Source organism: Watersipora subatra, chromosome 4, assembly GCF_963576615.1.
Source record: "Watersipora subatra chromosome 4, tzWatSuba1.1, whole genome shotgun sequence".
NCBI classification, from domain to species: Eukaryota; Metazoa; Bryozoa; class Gymnolaemata; order Cheilostomatida; family Watersiporidae; genus Watersipora; species Watersipora subatra.
In genome coordinates, this window is record NC_088711.1 from 64,939,555 (window position 1) to 64,963,394 (window position 23,840).

Below are 23,840 nucleotides of genomic sequence, written 5' to 3' on the forward strand. Positions count from 1 at the left end.
ATGTATGAAAATCTTTCATAAAGCTCTTGTAGGAGGTAAAATTTTTATCTTCAGAAATTGTAAAGGCTTATTTGTGTGCTGAAACTTTCTCAACGCATTTTAGTGTTTTTGTTAAAACAAACTTTGAGTTGTATTCTGCGCTCATTTGAAACATAGATTTAGACATAGGTATAAACATAGACATACATGTATGAGTCTGCCAATGATATCTTCTAGTTCATCAATCAAAAGAACTCTTGCTATAACCTTTTGGCTGAGTACCTCATATAACGAGAACTACCTGTATATAAAGTTTCAATCGTGTATTTGAACTTTTCACAAACTCTGGGTTAAGATAGATATAGAGTTTTTTAATTCTGGTGATTTCGGCACAGCAACCTTCTATAAAACATAACATTGCTATTGTTTAGGGTTGCCATAACTCTGCACACCACTGTAGGCATTTACATAGACATACATTTGAACATAGACACACACATAAGTATAAACATAGATATGAACATGGAAATAGACATGAACATGGACATAGACATACATAAATGGATTATAATAAGATTGTAAGAGAGATAAAATCTAGTCATTACTATGGCGGCGATTCTCACCATTTTATAGTTGGCATGAACAAGCATTCTTATCAGGTCACTTCAGGAACACTAGAAGTTGGTGGAGTTGTGTGCACCACACAGGAAATACTTATTTTTGCTATTTTAGGTGCTGATTAAGAAAATTCCATCTACTGACCAGTTTCTTACCCTCATTGATGTGCTGGTTGAGGGGCTATGTGATGTCCAGCCCTTATGTTCTAACGGAGCCTGTGTGGTTCTCAACAGTCTCATTAAACAACGGGGAGAGGAACTCAAATATGAGGTCCGTGCTTTTCTTTCTGTTATAGATTGGCATGCTATAAGCTCTTTTCATATCTACCTCTTTGACCAGTTGAATTCAAGTCTGCATCGAAGACTACGGAAGGTTTATATTGCTGCTTCACTCCTGTTGAATTGAATGTCTAAAGTTGTACTAATTGCTACCAGCGTTCTCTCCTTAGAGCACCTGTTGACACAAGATTAGATTTGTCCTTCAGCTTGACACAATTTTGATCAAAACCATTATTGGATGATTTGATTTTAGATGTTTGGCATTCTTTTCTGATATTAATGCAAGATCAAAATAGTACTGACTAATATGTAGTCAATTTTTAAAGTTGATTTTCTTCATTTTCTGTTGGTGACTGCTGAGTGAGTTACTCCTACTATATGAGTCACTCCTACTATGTGAGTTACTTCTACTATATGAGTCACTCCTACTATATAAGTAACTCCTACTATATGAGTTACTCCTACTATATGAGTCACTCCTACTATTTGAGTCACTCCTACTATATGAGTCACTCCTACTATATGAGTCACTCTTACTATATGAGTCACTCCTACTATATGAGTCACTCCTACTATATAAGTTACTCCTACTATATGAGTCACTCCTACTATATGAGTCACTCCTACTATATAAGTAACTCCTACTATATGAGTCACTCCTACTATATGAGTCACTCCTACTATTTGAGTCACTCCTACTATATGAGTTACTCCTACTATATGAGTCACTCCTACTATATGAGTCACTCCTACTATATAAGTAACTCCTACTATATGAGTCACTCCTACTATATGAGTCACTCCTACTATGCACTGCAATGCACAGGTCAGCAGTTTCCTAAGCAAATTGCACGTTAAGATTCCTCATTGCGTTGAGGCAACAACTACAGGAGCCCTCAGATGTGTACTCGCTCTGGCTGGTCACCACCTTCAACCTGTCATTCAGGCTTTGCTCAAATATCCTCTTCCTTATGACAGGTATGTGTGCAGGAGCACTAGCTGACATAATATTTGAGTGTCTCCATGGTTAATTGCCATTTCTAAGTTGTCATCTTGCAGCAAGACAAAATAGACAATACGTTTCTAAGAGTTAACTTCATATGCCGCTAGTTTGGCATAATCTGAGCATTCTACTAACAAAAATCAACTCCTTCCGGCCTTTGCAAATAAACTAGCTTAATGCTGCATTAATTTCACATGGTATGGAGTTGTCTTCTTTCTCTTGCCAAATAACTCTGTGCAACATTAATTCAAATTAGGGTTTGCCATTGATTTTATGGTTTAATGAGCCTGATGCTTGTAGTATAAAAATTGCATTAGCATGTTAAGTATTGGAGAGTCCTAGCGGAGTCTGCGACTAGTAGGTGTCTATTGACATAGCATGCTGAATATATTACAGCGTTCTGGCTCAATACTGGGAGGTGATTGGGAAAGACCCGGCTCTGTGCGAGCAGACATTCAACATTTTCCTTGACCTTCTTAAGCAGAACATGCCATATGAGGAGAGAACAAGCTCTGTTGATAGAAAAGTGATTGAAAAAATTGCAACTCCACTGCCTTTAGCGGTTCGTATCCTTGGATATCTATCCGATGTCAGCAGGTGCTGATAACTCCTTTTGTTTGTGAATACAGCTAGGATTAACATTGTATATTATCAGATTGTTAATTTAGTAGATTTTTAAGAATAACATCCTGAAGTTAAGTCTGACTTGCAGCTATGTTCAAGCTAGATAGGGTTTCAAATGAATGATTGGCTGTAATAAATAGGTCATTGTTTTTCTTATCCAATGCAGCAATGGAATATTCTGGGTGCCATTTTACATTAAAATTCATGCCATGATTATTGTACTCTAAGAGTTTACATGGATGAATTCTTCTCCAAAATCCCAGATTAAACGCAGGCTAGTGAGCCCAGGTAATACTGACTCGCTACAGTGAAGTCTATATGTTTGTTAAATAGCACAGATGGCCTGTGTATTTTTATAGCAAGTTGTTTTTTTTCATTATAATAGATTGTGATGGCTATGAAACACATGCTTGTACCGGAGACTAAAGAAGTCGTAGCTAAACTCTATCATAATCTCTTGACTGCACTACTTCTCAAAATGGGCTCATATAGTGGTGCAATCGCCCCGCTCAAGCCTGAGGAACCCAAGCCAGCCTCTGAAACTAGCAAAGCCTCAGCTAAACAACAGCAGCAAAAGTCAAAGACTCCACCTGCTCCCGTTGTCATTCCTCTTCAGTAAGTCTGGCATCTGTTCCTAGTCAAAGACTCCACCTGCTCCCGTTATCATTCCTCTTCAGTAAGTCTGGCATCTGTTCCTAGTCAAAGACTCCACCTGCTCCCGTTGTCATTCCTCTTCAGTAAGTCTGGCATCTGTTCCTAGTCAAAAGCTCCACCTGCTCCCGTTGTCATTCCTCTTCAGTAAGTTTGGCATCTGTTCCTAGGTCAAGGCCATTCCAAAGTAGAGCATATTTCTCATGCTGACTTGAGAAATCTGGGAATTGTCTAAATTACAACATACACCAGAGGCAAACCTTGACTTATGGATTTTTCAATGTAAAATATGAACAAATGTTTGTTTTGGCATACAAAGTAATTTTCAACATACGACGTTTGAAAGTACTCGACACCTTATAAAACTTATGGTTTATAAGTAAAGGTGAAAAACTGGGTAAAATTAAAAATGAAATTAAAAATAAAGCATATAAATCAAAATAATTTAAGATATACATAGTGTAAGTTATAGTAAGTTAGAGTAAGTGTTTGTATCAGGCACTCTAGCACCAAGTTTACTTCTGCTTATGTCTCTGAAGTATCTATAAAAATCTCTCTTTAAAAATTGTTACTCTATTAATTTAGTTTCTACACTAAGTTTTAGCGTGCTCTTATATAATGCATTTGTTTTAATGCTATATGTAGCTACTTGAATCATTTATCATTGTTTTATGCTGTGGACGAATTAAGCAAAATGGAGTGTATTTCTATAAGAATATTTGCTCCAACATATGACGTTTATGACATGCGAAGCAAGCATTGGAACAGATTAACTTTAAATATTAAGGTTTGAATGGGTTTTAGTGATTTACTAACTGTACGCACCGAGCTGGTAGAAATGATGGTTTTTCTGGTTTGTTTTTTAAATTACCGACTGCATGGAGATAGACCTACTTCCATATAATATGCCTCCATTTTACCATCACACTTCATAGGACAAGCGCTGAGGCTATGCTGTCCTTGCTGCAGTTAACAGCCAGTGAAGATATGCTCAACTATATGAATGATAAAGACATCTGGTCCAAGCTGTGCTCCCATACAGACTATATATCGGCCATTGAGCAGCTCGCCCTGTATGTATTAGTTACTTCGGTGCGGGTGTAATTTGGTCTGTTGTTTTAGTGAAATGAGAGACTAAGGTACTCTAAAAACACTGAAATTTTATCTGACAAGAGGAACTCTGCTGTTTCCTGTGAGCCCCTCTGATGCCTACAACTGTGTTCTCTTGCTCTGTAGTGATTGCAGTGCCGGGCAAGAAATATATTATGTAATTGTATTTAAACAGTCATGTCTATGTAACCTGACATCAATGTCAGTAGTCTGGTTTACTTCCTTTGTTGCAAAAGAAAAGTATGTTGTCCATGAAAAATCAGCGGAGCATAGTGCACTGTACATTGTCTCAGACTACTAACGGGCTTGCACATAAAATGCTAAAATTAACCACAATCTTGCCTTAGCGAATGGGCTTTATAGAAAGCAAATTGGCTTTATATAAAGCATACATTCTAACGAGGTGCTGCTGCCAACAAAGTGTCAAAGGTCAACAGAGGATGGTCTTCATTAACTTGTTTCTTTTTCAAAAGTGAGTGCCTTCCAACCTAGTGCAGCAGCCGTTAGCTTGGCAGTGCCATAGTGTTAATTCAGAGGATACTAAGCTGTAATGTTTGGGGTGAACAACTCCTGTGGCTTCAGTTAGTTCTGGACCAGAGATATTGAGTATTGACTAGTTCTAAGGTTTAAGGCTGGTTCACAATATGTCGCCATTTGTCAGCGTTTCCCTTTCGGCGTTCATTATCGATTATGTGAATCGTGAATTGATGGCATCGACGGAGCATCGCGGACACATCGGTAAAGTTTGCAGCTGTCAAACTTTACCGATGCTTCACCGAGCATCGACGACCACATTTCAAATGTGAACCATTTCGGCGATGGTAATTCACAGTCGTGGACAGCATGATTTATTCATATCCATTTATGGTAGTCGCTAAGGGACTAGTTTTTAATCCCCACATGCGAAAACAAAAAGGTTTCTTTGCGAAAATTTAAAAAGATAAATGTCACAGAGTACTTGCTGATGCAAACACGGATATGTTTGTGATAGTGTGAACATTGTTATCATCGACGATCACACAGTATTGTGGCATCAACGCCGAAATACGGTGATATAGTGTGAACTAGCCTTTATACATTGAGTTATCGGCTCATGCTCCACTGCTTTCTATGGTCAGCTCTGCTTATGCACCTAAACTCAGGTTGGTTCGGATGCACCGAGCTTCATGACACATTACAATAGAAATAGTTGCTCTTTAGTGCCTTCTACTATTTAATTATTACTCCATCATGTACTTGTGCTAGGATCGTAGCCAAATACCAAACTGACCTGGTGCCAGCGATTGTGGAGAGTCTCACCCCCTCACTTTCTGGTCTCTTTGAGTCTGACAGAATAGTATCAACAGCTTTCTTTAGCCAGGTATTTACTCTTACTGCTAGCTCACCCCGCTGCCTCTCTCTATCTTGATCGCACCCCCCTCTGATAAATGTTTAGATGTATAAAACAGGCTTTGACTATGGCTATGCTGTGGATGACAGCCTCTAGACAAGTTTAAACACGCTTCCATTTTATTCATTAGTTTGAACTAGCTCAGAGAGCTGATTGGCTGATGTATAATTTAAGCTGCGGTATAAGATGCTTTTGGTGAGCTTTATCTAGAGAGGTACGCGAGACCAAACGTCAAATAATATCTATCGTGGAGCATATGATAAGCATTCATTTAGTATTGTGTGAGCATAAACTTGGAGTTATCTTCTAAATAAGGAACTCTGAGGCAGCTGATCAGCTTGGTAGTTAAAGACCTGCTATTTATGGCACTATTAGATTCCATATGCATACCTTACTGACAGCATGTCGCAAAATATCTATCTTGGAGTAGGATATGTGATAAGCAACATTTAGTCCTATTAATATCCATAAACTTGGAATTATCCTCTCCATACTGCTATTAGTGATCTGTGACTGACACAGTAATTACTCTATCAATGACCTGTAAATAAATCCAATGAAACATAGAAGGAATATGCTTGTTATAAGACTATAAACTTGGAGTTATCCTCTCATACTGTTTGCTATAAGACCAGTGGTCTGTTATTGTAGCCTAAACATTAAAATATTGATCGTGTTCTCAGACTGCAGCTGTTAACGTTACATTGCCCTCTGTGCGCTTATCTACTGTCAGTGGGCTCTGCTTGACTTCATTATTATGTACCATCATGTCTCCCAATAACTGCCATCATTCGCCTGTAGTTGTGAGGGTGTACCTCCTAGGTTCCCGCTATCTACCCCCTATGTACTTTCTATGTATCCCATATGTACCCCCATGTATCTCTATGTACCCCTTTATGGGTAAGAAGTAGGGAATCTGAATAAATGTCAGTAATGCTCACAGATCTCCACTGTAGCAGTTAGTCAAGGTCAAGGTAATAAACGTTGAACACCTGCTTGTAGCTGATCCACTGTCGTTGCGGAGGCAACATGGCCCTAGTGGAGGTCCTCATTGGAAGTCTAATGGGCCGTCTCGTCGATTCATGCATCATAGTGAGGCAGCGATGTGTGAAGGGCCTCGGCAACGTGGCAGATACCGGTATAGAGATGGTAAGTGACAGATACCGGTATAGAGATGGTAAGTGACAGATACTGTTATAGAGATTGTAAGTGACAGATACTGGTATAGAGATGGTAAGTGGCAGATACTGGTATAGAGATTGTAAGTGACAGATACCGGTATAGAGATGGTAAGTGGCAGATACCGGTATAGAGATTGTAAGTGACAGATACCAGTATAGAGATGGTAAGTGGCAGATACTGGTATAGAGATTGTAAGTGACAGATACTGGTACAGACATGGTAAGTGGCAGATACCGGTATAGAGATTGTAAGTGGCAGATACCGGTATAGAGATGGTAAGTGGCAGATACCGGTATAGAGATGGTAAGTGGCAGATACCGGTATAGAGATGGTAAGTGGCAGATACTGGTATAGAGATTGTAAGTGGCAGATACTGGTATAGAGATTGTAAGTGACAGATACTGGTATAGAGATGGTAAGTGGCAGATACCGGTATAGAGATTGTAAGTGACAGATACTGGTATAGAGATTGTAAGCGACAGATACCGGTATAGAGATTGTAAGTGACAGATACTGGTATAGAGATTGTAAGTGGCAGATACTGGTATAGATATTGTAAGTGACAGATACCGGTATAGATATTGTAAGTGACAGATACCGGTATAGATATTGTAAGTGACAGATACCGATATAGAGATTGTAAGTGGCAGATACCGGTATAGAGATGGTAAGTGGCAGATACTGGTATAGAGATTGTAAGTGACAGATACCGGTATAGATATTGTAAGTGACATATACCGGTATAGATATTGTAAGTGACAGATACCGATATAGATATTGTAAGTGACAGATACCGGTATAGAGATGGTAAGTGACAGATAGCGATATAGATATTGTAAGTGACAGATACCGATATAGAGACGATAATCAGCTTCAGAACCTGATTCGTATACTAAAACCATTGTACGTTGAATCAAATATTTCCATAAAAATATATTGTGTTTAAATTAATTTGTTCTATAGAACAAGAAGCTGATAAATATTTAAACTAATCACACAATATATTAAACAACTTTATTATATAAAACTCATTTAAATAACTAAATTACTAAAGTAATAATAATAATAACTAACAAAATAAGTTATCATTTTTTACCATGTAAGTGCAGGTTAAGTGATGCGTAGGTTTGTAGATGGTTTGGAGGGACACCCTCACAATTATAGGTGGAGTATGGCATCTCTAGTTGTGAGGGTGCAACTCCAAATCACCTACTTTAATTTAGATTAACTGATTTTATGTTTTCAAAGTTTTATATTTTTGCCATTATTTAATGTTTGTCGGCTTTTTCACCTTTACCACAATATATCAACAACCGTCAATTTTTATATGTTCGGGGCAACAAAATTATTATATATTTTGCTTTTTGATTTTTTACTGAATGTTTGCTGCAGTTTTACATCATTTGTTGGAAGTTTCATATGTTGGGGTTTGACTGCAAGAATCAATTTTTTATTTCATTTAAAATTACAACCGCTTATCTGCAAAATTCTGATATTCGGTTGTCAGGTACAAAAATACTCAACAACTGTGATATCAGCTCTTGTGTCGGCTATGGATGACAAGGATGATTTCGAGGATGAAGTGACAGGAGAGGCCATGACAGGTCTGTCCAAGATTCTTACCATCTCAGCAGACGAGTCACATGTCAGACCAATTCTTATCAACATTGCCCTCAAGATCAGACCCTGCTTTGCCAAGGTAACATTCCGAGTCTTCTATTAGGATGTCATGTTGTTCAGCGACTGATATCTCTAAAACTCTTGGAGCTTGGAGGAAAGAAATGTCAAGATTTATGCAAATGTATTTGGTTTGCTGTCACCGCATCAAATCTGGAACTTTGTATGCCAGGAAGCAGATTGATTACGAGGAAAAGTTACTATCAGTTTTTTTAGAATGTCTCCAAAACTAAAGCTGATATAGTCCATAGAGTTATCACTCTAGGGGGAGATAATTCTAGGATATAGTCAAACTGATTTTTACTAGTTTTACCAGTTGAATTTACAACTAGTTATGCATGTCATTAACCAATTCATAAACTTACAGTTATTGATTAAAGGCTTTGAACTACATGTAATGTTCCCCTGAAGTCACTGTATATTACTCGGTATCATTTCATTTCTGTGTTTGATTTCTGGTGTTCTGCTTTCTTTTTGTATATTACCAATATGTTCAATAAATTGCTAAATGGTACAGGTTTCCGTCATTTTCCGCAGCAATATATATGCTTCATTTTGAATGGAACATAAATTTATAGTTTATATGGCACAAAGAAGACCAATCATGACAAGTGCTCTTGTTTTATAGAATCAAACGTCTGTGAGAGCTGCAGCCTTTAGGCTCTTTGGAACTCTTGCTAAGTTTGGCAATGGACCATCAGCTAAGCCCTTTCTGGAGCAGATACACAACAACCTTACAGTTCTACTCCTGCATCTGAATGACCACGAAGAGGAAGTTGTATTAGTGAGTTACCCTCTCATACCCTTCTACTTGCTAGATTTGTTGGTGTTACTCTAGTGTGGCTATTTGTTGGAGGCCCGCAACTCTTTAAAGGAGTTGTTCTCTCTACCAAATATTGCTTGCAGTAGACATATATTATAGATGCTATATGAATGAGTGAATTAACAATGACCAGCTTTTCAAAACTTGCTCTTATTTATCTGAGTGTCTACAAGGTGATTATAACCTGTCATCCAATACGCATTTCTTGCAGACTGGATTATAATCATCACTATAATAGGAGTTGTCTGTGTCTGTGTCTGTCTTTCCAGAACCACAATTCACGTTTGGGAAAATATGGTACTGTATGGGACTTGAACCCATGATAGTGCGTTTCCTTACCTGGTAAACTACCACCTGCACCAAGGATCCACCTTGTGTGATTTTGAATTATTGTGCATAGTTATATTTATTATCTGTGCTTTATTGGCATCCCTGCTGATCTCTCACAGCACACCAGATTACCAGGTACTACAGTAGTCACAGCTGTAGATGAGCTTGTATAACTTATGTGTTACAGGCGTGTAAGCATTCCTTGAAGATGGTTGGACCACTGTTAAATTCTGATGGAGTAAACGAGATGTTTCAAAAGTATCTTTTGGAATCAGCACAGCTTCATTATGGAGAGTTCTTAAATGACCTCTGCAAGATCCTAGTGAGTTCATAAGTATGTTCTTGACATTGGGAACTAGTGTGTGTAACCTCTACTAAGAGCACGTACTGGATATATATTCTTATTACATGTTGCTTTCAGATTTCTGTGGCACGTGTCAGCTGATAGTCTGACATGTGTCACTTTACATATCAGCACATATTAGTGGATAATTTGACTAACCTATCACCTGCACCGTCTATCAGTATGTCATGGCTGCTATTAGTGACACATCTTGTCGTTAAATGTGTGTGCTCACCTTTGAATTTCTACAGGAAATGTCAATCGTTGACAGGTGCTTGACATCGTTGCAGGTGCATGATCTTAAGGATAAGATTCCATTTTTTGTCATCACAAATGTCACATACTTCAAGAGTCAGTGGGCTGCTATTCGGTGCAACGCAGCTATTTATTTGGGTTCGTATCTGACTACAAACTATCGTGGTTTGTTTGCTAACATTTCCATTTGAGGAAGTATTTCTAACAATAGAGCATTTTCTGATTTTGTGCTCCTGGTGCCAGTTTCATGGTCGGTTTGAAGTTAAATCATGCAGCAATAATTTTCTATCATTTCCAGTCCAGTGATAATGTTAGCAAGACATCACATAAATGACTATTGTAATTAGTTAAGGTTGTTTTTTGGTTGTTTAGCACTTATTATTGGCATTTACAAATGTAGTGCACTTTTGAAATATTTAGTTCTTGGTTTCACTTATACATCAAGATAAATTATTTGATCATAAATCTTGATATGAGTCACTTAAATATTCACCTTCAGGCGAATCACTGAATAGAGTGGAAGTTACAATAGATCTATCAGCTTATGTAAATCGAGACAGACTTGGTTATGACCGAGGAACATGGGATATCCTGTGCTTTCACTCATTTATAATAAGCATAGATAAAAAATCTCATTTTTAAATATCAACTTGCTTCTGATAGCATTTAATTAATTTATAATTTTTAACACGCTCGGAGCCATGTGTGGATAACTGTGCGTCTCCTTTTGAAGTTTGACCTTGACTCGACCCGATACCATAGGATGAACTTGTATGCACTTGTCAAAAATCTCATCATGCTAGGCTTGTAAAGGGGTTCTCATGTATTACAACTGCTAGCCGTAGATTTAGTGCATCGATCATCACATTCCTTGTAAGTTGTTTGCCTTATCTGTAGGTTTTCTTATGAGTGCTCTTCCGGAAGGTTCCAGTAATATCATCAATCAGGATCATGTTTGTAATGGTAAGTGGAGATAAAATACTCTATATAATATATATCATGATGCTATATATATATAGTATACTATATATAATATCTGCTATATAATATATATCATGATGCTATATATATATAGTATACTATATATAATATATGCTATATAATATATATGATGATGGTATATATATAGTGTATTATATATAATATACTCTAGCATTCATAAACTTTGTTATAATGTCTATAAGTATTATAATAAAAACTGAGCGCTCGAGTACCCTGATCTCTAACTTTAAAGACAAGTTGAGGCGAGTTGTACTTTGGGGTTTAACTATTCGGTGGTCTTATCCCACGAACAAACGAGCAGAAGCGAAGTTTGAGAGTTTTTATGATAAATGCATGTGCACACAACTTACGAAAATTATTCATCAACAATGAGACAAACCTTTGTCTCAAAATTTCATCAAAAAATTTAATCATCGTTTTGTAGAGTCGTTAAAGTATAATAACGATACAAAACACATATAAGCCTATTTAAATATGTTACCAAGTCTTTGTAAACCGTCGTTATTATTTTAAAACTTACCCATCCGATCGGATTATGCACAAATAGACAGATTTATTTGGACGAAAATCGTTATTAAAACTTGCTAAGCCTCACTTTTATCAAAGTTAAGACCGGAAATTGAAACGCCGAGCGACAGAGAATAGAACGATAAAGTCGTGCGCATTTCGTGAAAAAATAACGTGCACATTTCACCAGTCTATAGCATTGTCGAAGGTTTCTGTAATTAACGTAGGAGTACTGAAATCGTTTTATTCTGCCGATTTCAAAGTAACTGACATTTTAGACTTTTGAGTACTTCGGTATTCTAACTGATGTACAACGCAGTGTAAGTAAAGGAAATGACGATGATATTTTTTTCTAACGATTCTTATGAGATTTTAAGATTAAGAGATTATACTTATGAGATTATAAAAACTATGACGTTTTTAAATGTAAACAAAATTGTGTATTGGTTTTATATTATTACTATATTAATAATATTGGTTATTCTAATAATATCAGTGCATTTTACTTCTAATATTGGCCAATATTGCATTTCTCTTATTGCAGGGGGAGAGATATAAACATATAATCTTTTCCTTTCATTATTGCTTTTTGTTGTATATAATAACACCCACACCCAGTACATTACAGCTACCATTGCAGTTATCCTATTGCACTGCAGTGCCATTTGACTGCTAATATTGCATTTCTCAACCATCAGTACCTTTTCCTTTTTTCCAATATCTCTTTGGTCGTGGGCTGTATGACAGTGGAATTTCTAGTTATCATGAGAAATCCACAGCTAATAACTTCTAGGTTCTACAACAAGCTTCCTTCTCCATTTCATATACGATCAGCCGTCTATGCAAGTTTTACCTGCTTCAACTATTTAAAACACTACAGGCAGTCACTTTAAATGTTTTCTGAATCCTGCATGGTAGCCAATTAAATTTCAATTTGAAACATGCTAGCCAATGAGCAGGCAACTCAAAAATTATGAAGACTTGCTTATGATTTAAGGCTGGTACAAATGTATTGCCGTATGTCAGTGTTAATCACACAATAGTTCTGTGGTCGTCTGTGATAACAATGTTCACTATCACAAACCCATCAGCGTTTACATCAGCAAATAGTCCATGGTAGAGCATTATACAATTATACAATGTGGTCACGGAAATGATGAAATGCCAGCTCTGGAGAAACTATCATGAAAGAAAATATAGGTCGAGCAATCCGCGACGACCAATCATCATCGCCAAAGCGGGGCACATTGTATTGGGATGGGAAACTAACAGGAAAGTTTGACAGCTGTCAAACTTTCCCCGACATATTCGTATTGTCTTGACAATGCCGTCAGTTACGGTGCATATAGTCTATAAATAATCGCCGAGAGGACAACTCTGACATGTGGGTATATAGCTGGAACTAGCTTTTACCTACTCCTGTGCTGCCGCAAGCATTTCTAGTACCAAAAATGTGCAAAAAATAATTTTTGGATGAAAATGTTCCGTTGCCGTTGAAAATCTTTAACCAGTTGCTCCCTAGAGGCAGAATCCATAAAAAATATTTTAACGTTTGGCTAGTAAAAATAAAGCGTTCGTTACATTTTTTTGCATCTGTTGCAGCGCTGCTAGCTCTGCTGAGAGATAGAGAGAACCCTGAAGTGAGAAGTAAGGCAGCAGAGGCTATCAGTTTGCTGAGCAGCTATTGATGAAAGCCTTAGCTCCTCACACCTAGGAGGGACATGTGCAAAATATCCTGTCCAATAGTATTAATTACACTTGTAGCATTCTTTAATATTCAGGCCTGCTTGTAACCATAGCAACACCTACACAATGATGCCTCTTAGACAGTAGTTGTTTTTTATTTATGTGCAGTGCATGATCTTTCCTATTATAATAAATTCACATTAATTATTTATGTTAATTTAATCTCATTTTTGACCAGGATACATAATAGAAAACATCTAAAAGAAAAAGTTTTCAAATCTGAAAAATTCAACAATACTAGTTTTAAAAATAATTTTGTCAGAATCGAAAGTGAACCCAAGGTCGGTGAGCTCTCTCTTAGCGGACATTTTCACACAATGAATTGTATGTTAAGAATAGTGAATGCTGGTCATCACCGTAAAGCTGTTGGGTCTAGCTATTTATATAGCTGTGTGACGGAATGATGTAAATATTAGTCATATATAGTGATGGAGGGTGGGCAGGCTAAGCTCGGAGCTAAGGCTCATCGAGCTTCTCTCAGGCTTATTAGAGATGAGTCAACAGGAGGCGACTAGTACAGCTAGTAATACTAATACGGGACATCAAGGTTAAGCTGTTGCTGTTGCATCTTCAGCTGCTTCATGAGATTTCGAGAGGCGTGGTGGACCTCTACCGGGTTCAAATCTTCGCTAATTAGCCTTGCCCTTGAATCTGTTCGGCCTCCTACAGCGATGAACAATCTCTGTAAGGGTTTGTTAATATAGGAACTAGTAACATTTGTCATTCAGTAGAAAGAATTTTTTGACATTGCTAGAATGTCTAATTGAGTTACAGAACAATAGGGCCAGATAAGAAATGATCTCGGCATGTTTAAACCAGACATGAAATGGTCACAGCACATTGGTACCAGGTATGAAATGGTATGTCATATTTGGACCAGACATGAAATGGTCACAGCACATTAGTACCAGATAGGACATGGTCATGGCATATTGGTACCAGACAGGAAATGGTCACGATGCATTGGGCCAGATTTGAAATGGTTACAGGACCAAGAATCCAACAAAAACTGACCATGGAATAGACAGAGGAACTAACGGTCTCACAGAATGAAGGAATTAGATACAAAGTTTTCAACAGATGTATTCCACATTTAAAGTATGATTTACAAAATTTTATCGATATTTGGAAGTGCTTTTGAAATAGCTGGCAATTTACTAGTAACGTTGACACCATTAATTTTAAATAGAGGCACTTGTTATAATCATCAAGGGCAGGTGCTTACATTATATGTGACAAGCTGGTTGGTAAGTGCTTGTGTTATATAAAGCACGTTATATTGGTACTTATGTTATCCACGGCACCGATCTCAACTGTATGTTATGCAAGTTCACATGTTGCTAGCAAAGGTTACCATGGCTTGTATTAAACAGCTCTGTTAACAAGCAAGCTAGGTTGATGTCATCAAACGGTATTTGTATGTATATATGACGTTGGGAACGTCTTTATAGAACTCAATTTTCTCTAAATAATTTATAAGCCGTTAGGTTAGTTTCAATGGCGCAAGTAGTCATAAGAAAACTGAGGAGCTCTTGTTTCGACTTGTAGCAGTTCTTGTAACTATTAATAATAATAGACTTAATACAGTATTTGAGACAATTCAACTCGTTTATGCGTATTTTTTATTGTGCCAATCAGAAGATGCATGCATTCTATCATAACACTCAGCAGTAACTAAGCCTCGGTAGAGTTTTGTGTTATAGATTTAAAGTTTAGACTAACACCTAGTAGGTAATATAGCTCTTATGGCTAGATTGGCTAGTGGGCATCCCTTACCTGATTTCACAAACAAACATAAAAACACAGGCTGTTAAAAAAACTGTTAGAAGTGTGGCATTTTGGCTCATTGATGCTAAGTTCATGTTTTGGGATTTTTTTGTGCAAAGCTGGAATTCTCTAAAATCTGACTCTACTGTGCAGTGTGTTTAATAAAATATTGTTTTAGAATTTAATGTGTTAAAATGCATGCGTGCAGCTAGATAGCAAGAGTAACTTTATTGAGTTAGTTGCACAGCTGTTACCTAGGAGGCAGGTTAGTAGGACAACTCTTTAAAAGCCACCATATGACCTTTCACCTTTCGCTGTCTTCACTCTAACTTTCATCTCTTTCGCGAGTTTCTTGACAGTTTGATCATTGGCTTGAATAGCTGTGAGGAAGACCAAGGTAGGGTTGGGTGAAGATTACATGTAGTAAGGTAGGTTGGAAATACGGAGACACACAGAAGTATCTATAAGGTGCTACACGCAGTTGAGGTTAACTTTGACAAAATTACATGCTGGAACAAAAATACATCAAAGCAAGGTTTGAAACTTTTTCAAGTCATTTCTTTTAATTCACAAATTATTTTATAAGACATTTTATTTTTGGTAATGACTAATATGTTTGGCTTAGATTGAATAACAACAGAAACAGCAGCAGCAACAATATAAAAACTGAAGAGGTGAAAGAGAAAGGTGGTTTAGTTCATAACATCAAAAATCTTTATAATTTCACAAAAAAACATTAAACTTGATCTGATGTATTATTATTCATAAAAGAACCCACAACCATTAAGGTAATCTTGAGTATTTAGAGACATGTGTTATCATGGTTTCTGTTTATTACCGATATTGTATGTTTAGTAGCTATGGTAACATGATGTTGTAACAGGTGTAACATTATTGGTGTAACATTATTGATACCACATATAAACAAAATCTTGGCCCAGACACAGTCAAGTTTTTGCTATGGAGACTTCATAAACAGGCCTGTAGATGAATGCCTGTTCTTATAGGGACTCGTAGTAACTCACAACTGAAGAGCACTTAACAGTTAGTCTTCTCTAATTTTGACAGAAAATACCAACGACAGTGACTCGAGAGAAGTAACTTTTAACAGACCAACACAAGTAGGAATGAACATCATCACCAGAGGCACATGTTAAGCTAGATGCACGCAATGTAGATAAAGAAAGAGTTTGCTTGTTTAGCCATCAATTAATAGTCTCTAGTAGTCATGTCACAGTTGAGTCAGAGTTGAGTCTGTACACATTTTGGTCATCATCAGATGATTATTGAGGTAAATAAAAGTTGAAGACAAACTAGGAAAATGTCATTCATGTCTTACTTCAACTCACTTACTATGTAAGTCCAGTTACTTACTGTTTCACCTGATAATCTCGCTACTTACACTTCTTGCTTCAATCACATAATTTACAGCTATTAGATTAGATGATACTCATATGTAACTGGATTTTAGAAAAACATACGATCATGGGTAGTTTTCAGGAACAAAATGAAGTAATAGATTACTTCGCTCTGATTTGCCACATTTATTTCCCTTCTTTTCATATTTAAAGCTAGGATAGCAATATCATCAATTTTTAGCTGAAGTTCAGAGCAAATTCAGATTAGATGTTACTGACTTTCTACTACTTTCATTCACATACATTTGGCAGCATTTTCCATGGCCTCAGTCAGGTCACTGTTGGTAAGTCCACTGTTGGCAGCCATCTCTGCCATGAAATTCTTCCCTTCATCCTACAAGATAAACTCTTAAACAATGTCTTTCTCGTCCTTCGCAATACTACATACTGATACCTGGTGTACTGTCAGTACTTATACTACATACTGATACCTGGTGTACTGTCAGTACTTATACTACATACTGATACTCTGTGTACTGTCAGTACTTATACTACATACTGATACCTCGTGTACTGTCTGTATTTATACTACATACTGATACCTCGTGCACTGTCAGTACTTATACTACATACTGATACCCTGGTGTACTGTCAGTACTTACACTGAGTGCTGCCATCATTTCCGCATGTAACTGTTCGTTCATCTGGTCTCTAGACCTCTGCATCTCAACCTTCATTTCCTTCTCCAAATCTTCCATGGCCTTTTCATGCCTTTGTTGCAGCATCATGTCGACCAAGATGTCTGATGCGGTTCTATTAAAAGGACCAATCCGATTAGGCATTTAGGCGTGTTAGCTTAGACTGCTATAAATAAGTATTGGGTAGACATCTTGGAAACATCTTGTTATGGTATTTTATGTGTAAGGTAGGCAGTTCACTTTGTTAATAAATTTCATTCAGTTATATAATTTAATACGAAAATACACATGCTCTTTCTGTCTCCTAAAAAGTATCTCAGGGAACCTAATACAGTTTATGTATTTTAAACATTATGTATTATATTATGTAGCGAATAATGTAACTCAAATGTATCACTTTGTGTAATTTTCTGTTGTGTATCTTGCAAATTTTACAAACATGATTTTGTTTATAATTTCTAAAGTTTTCAGTATGTTTTAAATCCTATGAGCACTCACTCAGTGTAATCTCTACAACTTCACATCTTTGACTTGTCTTTTTAAACAAATACATGCAAACTACAAAATAATATTTGTTTCTCATGCATGGAAAGTCTTTTGACCTTGTTAAATTTTTGATCATGTATCATTCAATTTTTCTTTGGTCTTTTGTGAGATCCTTTTTAGGGCAGTGACAGCATTATTGAATTGACATAGGATGTGATTTTAGATCAAAAAAGCTAACACAGGGCCTCCAAGTTATGGTGTAGATCCGAAAGACCCAGCAATTTAGCAGCTGTTTGTCAGATCAGCATTAAGCAAGACTCAAACTACCAACATCATGGTTGATAGTCAAAGGCATTACCACTAGGCCACCCTGACACCCTGCATCTGTATATATAATACGTATATATATGGGCTAAAACTTATTCGGGAAGTCAAATTTTTTCCACTACAAATCAGTTTCCTAGTACTGCTCATCAGGTGTTTTTGGTTGAAAAAAGATTCCTGATGAGCAACACCGCAAAACAGAAGAAAGATTCAACCTTCCCAATAAGTTTTAGTCTAAACAATTGCTCCACTTACTAATATTAGTGTAAAGTTCTTCCGTTTCTTTGAATTTTACTTTATCTTATTTATATTTAGTCATAGAATTACTTTTAAACATAAACATAGTAAACATAGTACATATAACTACCTAATAATACATATTATATATAAATCTCAGTGTTTGCCTTTTTGTCTTATTTTTTATATATTTATAGACTTATATATCTATATATTCCAAAACTACCTGTTTTGTTTAAACAGAACAGCGTGCAATACCAAACTTTCCTTACCCTGCACCTCGTGCTCTCATATTTGCCATCTCCTTTTGGGCTTCTGCCTTCATCTGTTCACGAATCTGACTGTAATTATAACATTTGTCATAAAAAACTTACGCAAACAGGATTAGTCTTTTTATACCGCATATAGAAAGATCTAGCGTATCATGTAACTGTGATGCTACTCTCACCATGATAACATTTAGCATAGTTGTAGGACTGAACGAGTGACCACAAATACGCAGTCTGGACCTCTACGTATGAGAGTGATTTGTTCTTAGATCTGCTACATGTGTTAAACTGTAGCACACAGCAGGAAATACTCCCATAACATTACACTGTAAAGAACTCCTTCATTGACTAAAAGCCTACAATTGCAAAAAGGAGTAATATAGGAACATCACAAAAAAAAAATTTGCAAAATGCTAAATTACACGTAAAAACTAAATGAATTAAATAATAATCATTAAAAAGAGGTTTTTATGGTTACTTCAGTCACTAGCAGAGTCAGCAATGCTCAGAGATAGAGGTTATGGCAGCAATGTAAGGAGTGACTCACTCAATTCTGATTTGGTAAACGCGAAAGCTAATATAGCCTTTATATATTACTATTTCAATATTTGTGTTCTTTGCATTTTTTTCAGGGTCTTTATTTTCACAAAGCTAAAATATTTAAAGAAATATAAGATATTTATAGAAATTTTCAAAATTATTTTAGGTGTGGACTTCATCCGTTTTACATCCGACGTTGAAAACATGGCACCCGACGTTGAAACCTCTGTGCAGACTATGATGTTGCCAGAGCCCATACTAACCCTTCGACAGAAAACTGGAAATCAGTCATCTCGCTCCTTAATCTCACGAAAAGACTGATGTTCTAACAATACTTAATCTAGATGATAGAAAATAAACCTCAAGAATTGCCAATCTAATACTCATACAATCTTTATTTTCAAGTATCATTCTGTATATATTATTATATTATCGTTACAATATTATACCATTATAACCCTGTAAAAATCTGTACAGGAACAATTACACTGTAGAATGTATTTATACACTCTCAAATATTAACCTTTCATCTTGGCTCGCAAAAAAGGGTGTTTTTCTGTTTTTGTATTATTTTTAATCAATAAAGAGTTCATCATCATCAAACATGGCATGTTGAGATTGTCGCAAATAGAACTATGGCTGTACTTTAATAACCTTGAAAACCTTAAGTTAGAAGGTAAAAAAATACTAGAAACAGTCCAGCATTTTAACAACCTACAACATGTGTTTTTAACAGGCAGCCATTAGGACCCAGTCGCCACCATGAGACCCCAGTCGCACCATGAGACCCAGTCGCCACCGTGAGACCCAGTCGCCACCATGGGACCTACCTCTCCCTGATCAGACGCTTCTGTTCAAGTTTCTCCTGCAGGGCTTGTTCTTGCCGCTCCCTCGTGGCTTGCAGTGAGCTGTTGAGGGTTTCAACCTGACCATAGTGCTTCTGCATGAGCTCTGTAGTCGTCGTGTATCCTTTGGGATTCTCTCCAAACTAATCAAAATTGTAGAGGAATGTACAAAGAGTTCCATCAGTCTTTTCTGTATCTCACAAAATTGTGAATAATCTGCTACTACTAGCTACCAACAGCAAAAACTTTAGTCTAAGTCAGCATAGATAGACTGAGTGACCTTTATTGAAATACAAAGAACTATGATAAAAAGAACATAAACAGTCAATGCGAGGAACTTATTCTATGGTAAAGAAGTTTTTAAATAAAGCTTTAATTGAGAAGGATTCATAAGGCAAGCAACAGAAGAACTAGACAGCAGATGCCATAGTCAGCATGTCAGAGTATTAAAAGCCTGTTCAACATTAATATTGGAGTTATGTTCTCATGTGCATCTCACCATTCAGCTAATCTTAGGATAAGATTGATGCTCTTATAAACCTTAGATAATTGCTGACTTTTGAAAATTCACCATCTGATATTTTCATGATAAATCACTATTTTGTGGCAGCGTAAATAGAGCCAGAAGAGGGAGCTACAGAGCATAGTAGAAACAACAATCAATGCTGGCTTCAATATAAAGCACATATATTTACCGGCTTGGTCATCTGCAACAACATATATAGTTTTAAAATGTGACACGAAGACTATCACACTTTAGACATCGAGCAACTTTGTGCTTTATGTCTTCGAATCACTTTTATTTGTAGACCAATCATTTTCCCTTACTAAGCCAGCGCAGTTGGGGGGTTGCTTTTGTAAATCCATTTTGCTAGCTAGCTGACTTTCAGACTGCGCCCATGCCAGGGGGGTAATTCTTGTGAGTCAACCAGCTCTTGTTAACTAACGGTGTTGGCTAGCTGGTTCTAAAGCTAAACCCATACAGTTGGGGCCTGCTTATGTGAACCAACCTTGTTGGCTAGTTGGTTCTCAAGCTCACTGATCAGTTTATCCTGTTTCTGAAGAATGTTCTTACGCCTCGCCTGACCGACTTCTAGTTGGCCAATCATTTGGCTGATTTGAAGTTCTTGAGCATTCAAGGCCTGTTGAGTTTCTTCTTGAAGATTGTTTTTTAGAGATTCGAGTTCCCTCTCATGATCCTGTAACAGTCATAGAGCTACCCTCATTACATTCTACAGTCTCTCCCATGATCCTGTAACAGTCATAGAGCTACCCTCACATTCTACAGTCTCTCCCATGCTCCTGTAACAGACATAGAGCTACCCTCATTACATTCTACAGTCTCTCGCATGATCCTGTAACAGACATAGAGCTACCCTCATTACACTGTTTTGTTCCTGTTCCGTAACAGCCATAGAGCCACCCTCATTGCATCCAACAGGATACCACTCAATATTCAGCACCACCATCAGAATCACATCATATATCACCACCATCAGAATATCAGCTTTGCATAATATTTCTTCAATGTTAGTAATATAGCTAACGTAGAAACAAACTTTTTTGTAAAATTAACTATGCTCTTGCAGTTCTGCAATGTGTTCCTGTTTCAACAATTCAAAATCATTCTTTTGGGTACGTTTTTATCTCCTCTAGATAAGCACATTTGATAGTGTTTTTCTAAAACTCATTTCTTCCCTACAAGTACTAACTTACTATGGTACTAGCTAACTACAGTACCAACTAACTATCAGTAAACCAAACAATTATTGTTCTATAGATAAAGTCTCACTAACTAGCAAGGTCTCCTTAGCTAGTAAGGTCTCTCTACCTAGTAAGGTCTCTCTAGCTAGTAAGATCTCCTTAGCTAGTAAGGTCTCCTTAGCTAGTAAGATCTCCTTAGCTAGTAAGGTCTCCTTAGCTAGTAAGGTCTCCTTAGCTAGTAAGGTCTCCTTAGCTAGTAAGGTCTCCTTAGCTAGTAAGGTCTCCTTAGCTAGTAAGGTCTCCTTAGCTAGTAAGGTCTCCTTAGCTAGTAAGGTCTCCTTAGCTAGTAAGGTCTCCTTAGCTAGTAAGGTCTCCTTAGCTAGTAATGTCTCCCTAGCTAGTAAGGTTTCCCCAAATCTCTTTTACTAATCAAACAACCGTAACTTTTCTCCTTTTGTGACAAACTGACCAGCCCAGATGTACAGCCTCATTTTCTCTTCTTGACATGTCTGAATGGTTCTCATGGCCAAGCAACCCAGCATCACAGTGTGGGCTAGAAGCATCTTATCAACTGCAAAGACGATGCCTTAAATCCCACCAACATCTTGTAGGCCTTATTAGCCTTGTAGACTGTGTTCTTTAGTTTTTGTCAAGCCAATCCAAAAACTACGGCTAGGTTGAACATTTAACCAACTCTACTCTTTTTCAGCCACTGCACTGGGGGGGGGGGGGTGTTCTTACAAATACTTTAATGAGGTTATTATGCAATTTAAGTAAATGATTTGCTGTCGAACCTTTCGGATCTTCTGTTTCTCCTCCTCTAACTCTCGCTGTAACTTCTCAGCCATAGCAGCACCAGCCTTCTGACGCTCCTGCTCCTTTTCAGCGAGTCGTGCCTTACGTTGGGCCAATCGCTCTTCCAACCTAGCAGTCAGGAGTACTTGCTATTACACAACCAGTCAAAACATGAGCTTCCTATGCTGCTAAAATAAACAAGAAGGGACAACCCATAATAGCAAAACAACACTTACTGTTTCTCTTGCCGGATTTTACTGATAGAAAGCTGGCTGTTGATTGTTTCCATATTTCTCTTGTGCTCTTCCATAATCCTGGCAGCAGCTCTGCGTATACAGCAGCATGCATCACAGATTTCCTCAGATCAGGCAATATGACAGAGTTGAAACAGTGTTTAAGAATACAAAAATGAGTTTACTGAAACATTTACTGGAAAAATGCCAGCTGCTGCCATAAAGCATCAGCAAGTAGAACAATGGTAGACTTACTCCTCTGTCAAATCAGCCTGGTTCTGTAAAACCTTGTGCACCATTTCCTCCTGCTGAGCCTTTATCGACTGGAAGGCCACCTGACTTTCCTTAGCGCTCTCCTCTCGCTGCTGCTTCCTCTCAGCCAACTTCAGCTGCAGCTTTGCTTCCATTTTTTGTCGTTCATTCTGCTTGTTCACTGAAGGTAATATGTTGGCAGTACTTAACCAATCTAATTTCTGTGCAAATTTGTGACAAAGCTTTGACATTTCAATTTCTGTTTTTACTTATTCTCATTACATCGCTTGTTCACTTCCTGTGAATACTCGTTGACATTCCATCATGGCTCACTTCCTGTATACACTTGTTGACATTCCATCATGGCTCACTTCCTGTACACACTTGTTGACATTCCATCACTCTTTACCTCCAATACACACTCTTTCACTTCCAGTACACACTCTATCTCTTCCTGTACTCATGTTTGCAAGCCCTAAATATTTCAATTCTTGTTCACGCTTGCTGGCATTACCTTACCGTTTCACATCCTGTACATATCTATTAACAATAATTATATTTCTATCTCAATTTTTTTTACACTCGTAAGCCTGTAAGCAATGCACTGTTAGTCCTGACCATTGCCATTTGTCACAACAAATGGGCAAAATCATTTAGTTGGTTCTTACAAGTAAAATGTGTACTAAAGGAAAGGGAGTCATCCCTGAAATCACATACCGTTAAATTCTTTCATCTCAGCCTTGTGTATTTTTATCAGCTTGCTAACTGTATCTTCATCTATGGATGGATTGTTTGCTAGCGTGTCACATAGTTG

At 37.2% G+C, this 23,840-nt stretch overlaps 2 protein-coding genes across 2 annotated transcripts in view; one reads left to right on the forward strand and one right to left on the reverse strand.

Annotated features, from left to right (window-relative positions):
• LOC137395085 (maestro heat-like repeat-containing protein family member 1) overlaps positions 1 to 13,669 on the forward strand; it is a 41,089-nt gene extending 27,420 nt beyond the window's left edge. Inside the window, exons 23-35 of the mRNA XM_068081876.1 lie at positions 712 to 867; positions 1,702 to 1,853; positions 2,275 to 2,440; positions 2,888 to 3,117; positions 4,089 to 4,226; positions 5,509 to 5,623; positions 6,656 to 6,802; positions 8,343 to 8,534; positions 9,141 to 9,296; positions 9,853 to 9,987; positions 10,299 to 10,401; positions 11,161 to 11,226; positions 13,375 to 13,669. Of these exons, the coding sequence (XP_067937977.1) occupies positions 712 to 867; positions 1,702 to 1,853; positions 2,275 to 2,440; positions 2,888 to 3,117; positions 4,089 to 4,226; positions 5,509 to 5,623; positions 6,656 to 6,802; positions 8,343 to 8,534; positions 9,141 to 9,296; positions 9,853 to 9,987; positions 10,299 to 10,401; positions 11,161 to 11,226; positions 13,375 to 13,460 (1,842 nt within the window). The 3' untranslated portion in view covers positions 13,461 to 13,669. The remainder of the gene's footprint in view (positions 1 to 711; positions 868 to 1,701; positions 1,854 to 2,274; positions 2,441 to 2,887; positions 3,118 to 4,088; positions 4,227 to 5,508; positions 5,624 to 6,655; positions 6,803 to 8,342; positions 8,535 to 9,140; positions 9,297 to 9,852; positions 9,988 to 10,298; positions 10,402 to 11,160; positions 11,227 to 13,374) is intronic.
• A 384-nt stretch (positions 13,670 to 14,053) lies between these two features.
• LOC137395088 (trichohyalin-like) lies at positions 14,054 to 23,825 on the reverse strand. Its single transcript, XM_068081879.1, has 11 exons — positions 23,744 to 23,825; positions 23,030 to 23,207; positions 22,778 to 22,867; positions 22,541 to 22,670; positions 21,026 to 21,241; positions 20,028 to 20,185; positions 18,661 to 18,729; positions 17,306 to 17,456; positions 16,947 to 17,037; positions 15,540 to 15,665; positions 14,054 to 14,181 (listed from the first exon to the last, which is right to left on the reverse strand). Exons 1-10 carry the CDS (start codon positions 23,757 to 23,759, stop codon positions 15,568 to 15,570), a joined length of 1,197 nt encoding a protein of 398 aa, XP_067937980.1. The 5' UTR covers positions 23,760 to 23,825; the 3' UTR covers positions 14,054 to 14,181; positions 15,540 to 15,567.
• Between the last annotated feature and the right edge of the window lie 15 nt (positions 23,826 to 23,840).

Bases quoted from the DNA above. Each gene is read 5' to 3' on its own strand.
- LOC137395088 (XM_068081879.1), bottom strand. The intron at 21,242-22,540 runs GTTCGACAGCAA...TGACTGTTACAG, and splicing joins AGAAACAGAAGATCCGAAAG to GATCATGAGAGGGAACTCGA. The intron at 18,730-20,027 runs GTAGGTCCCATG...TTATAATTACAG, and splicing joins AAGCGTCTGATCAGGGAGAG to TCAGATTCGTGAACAGATGA.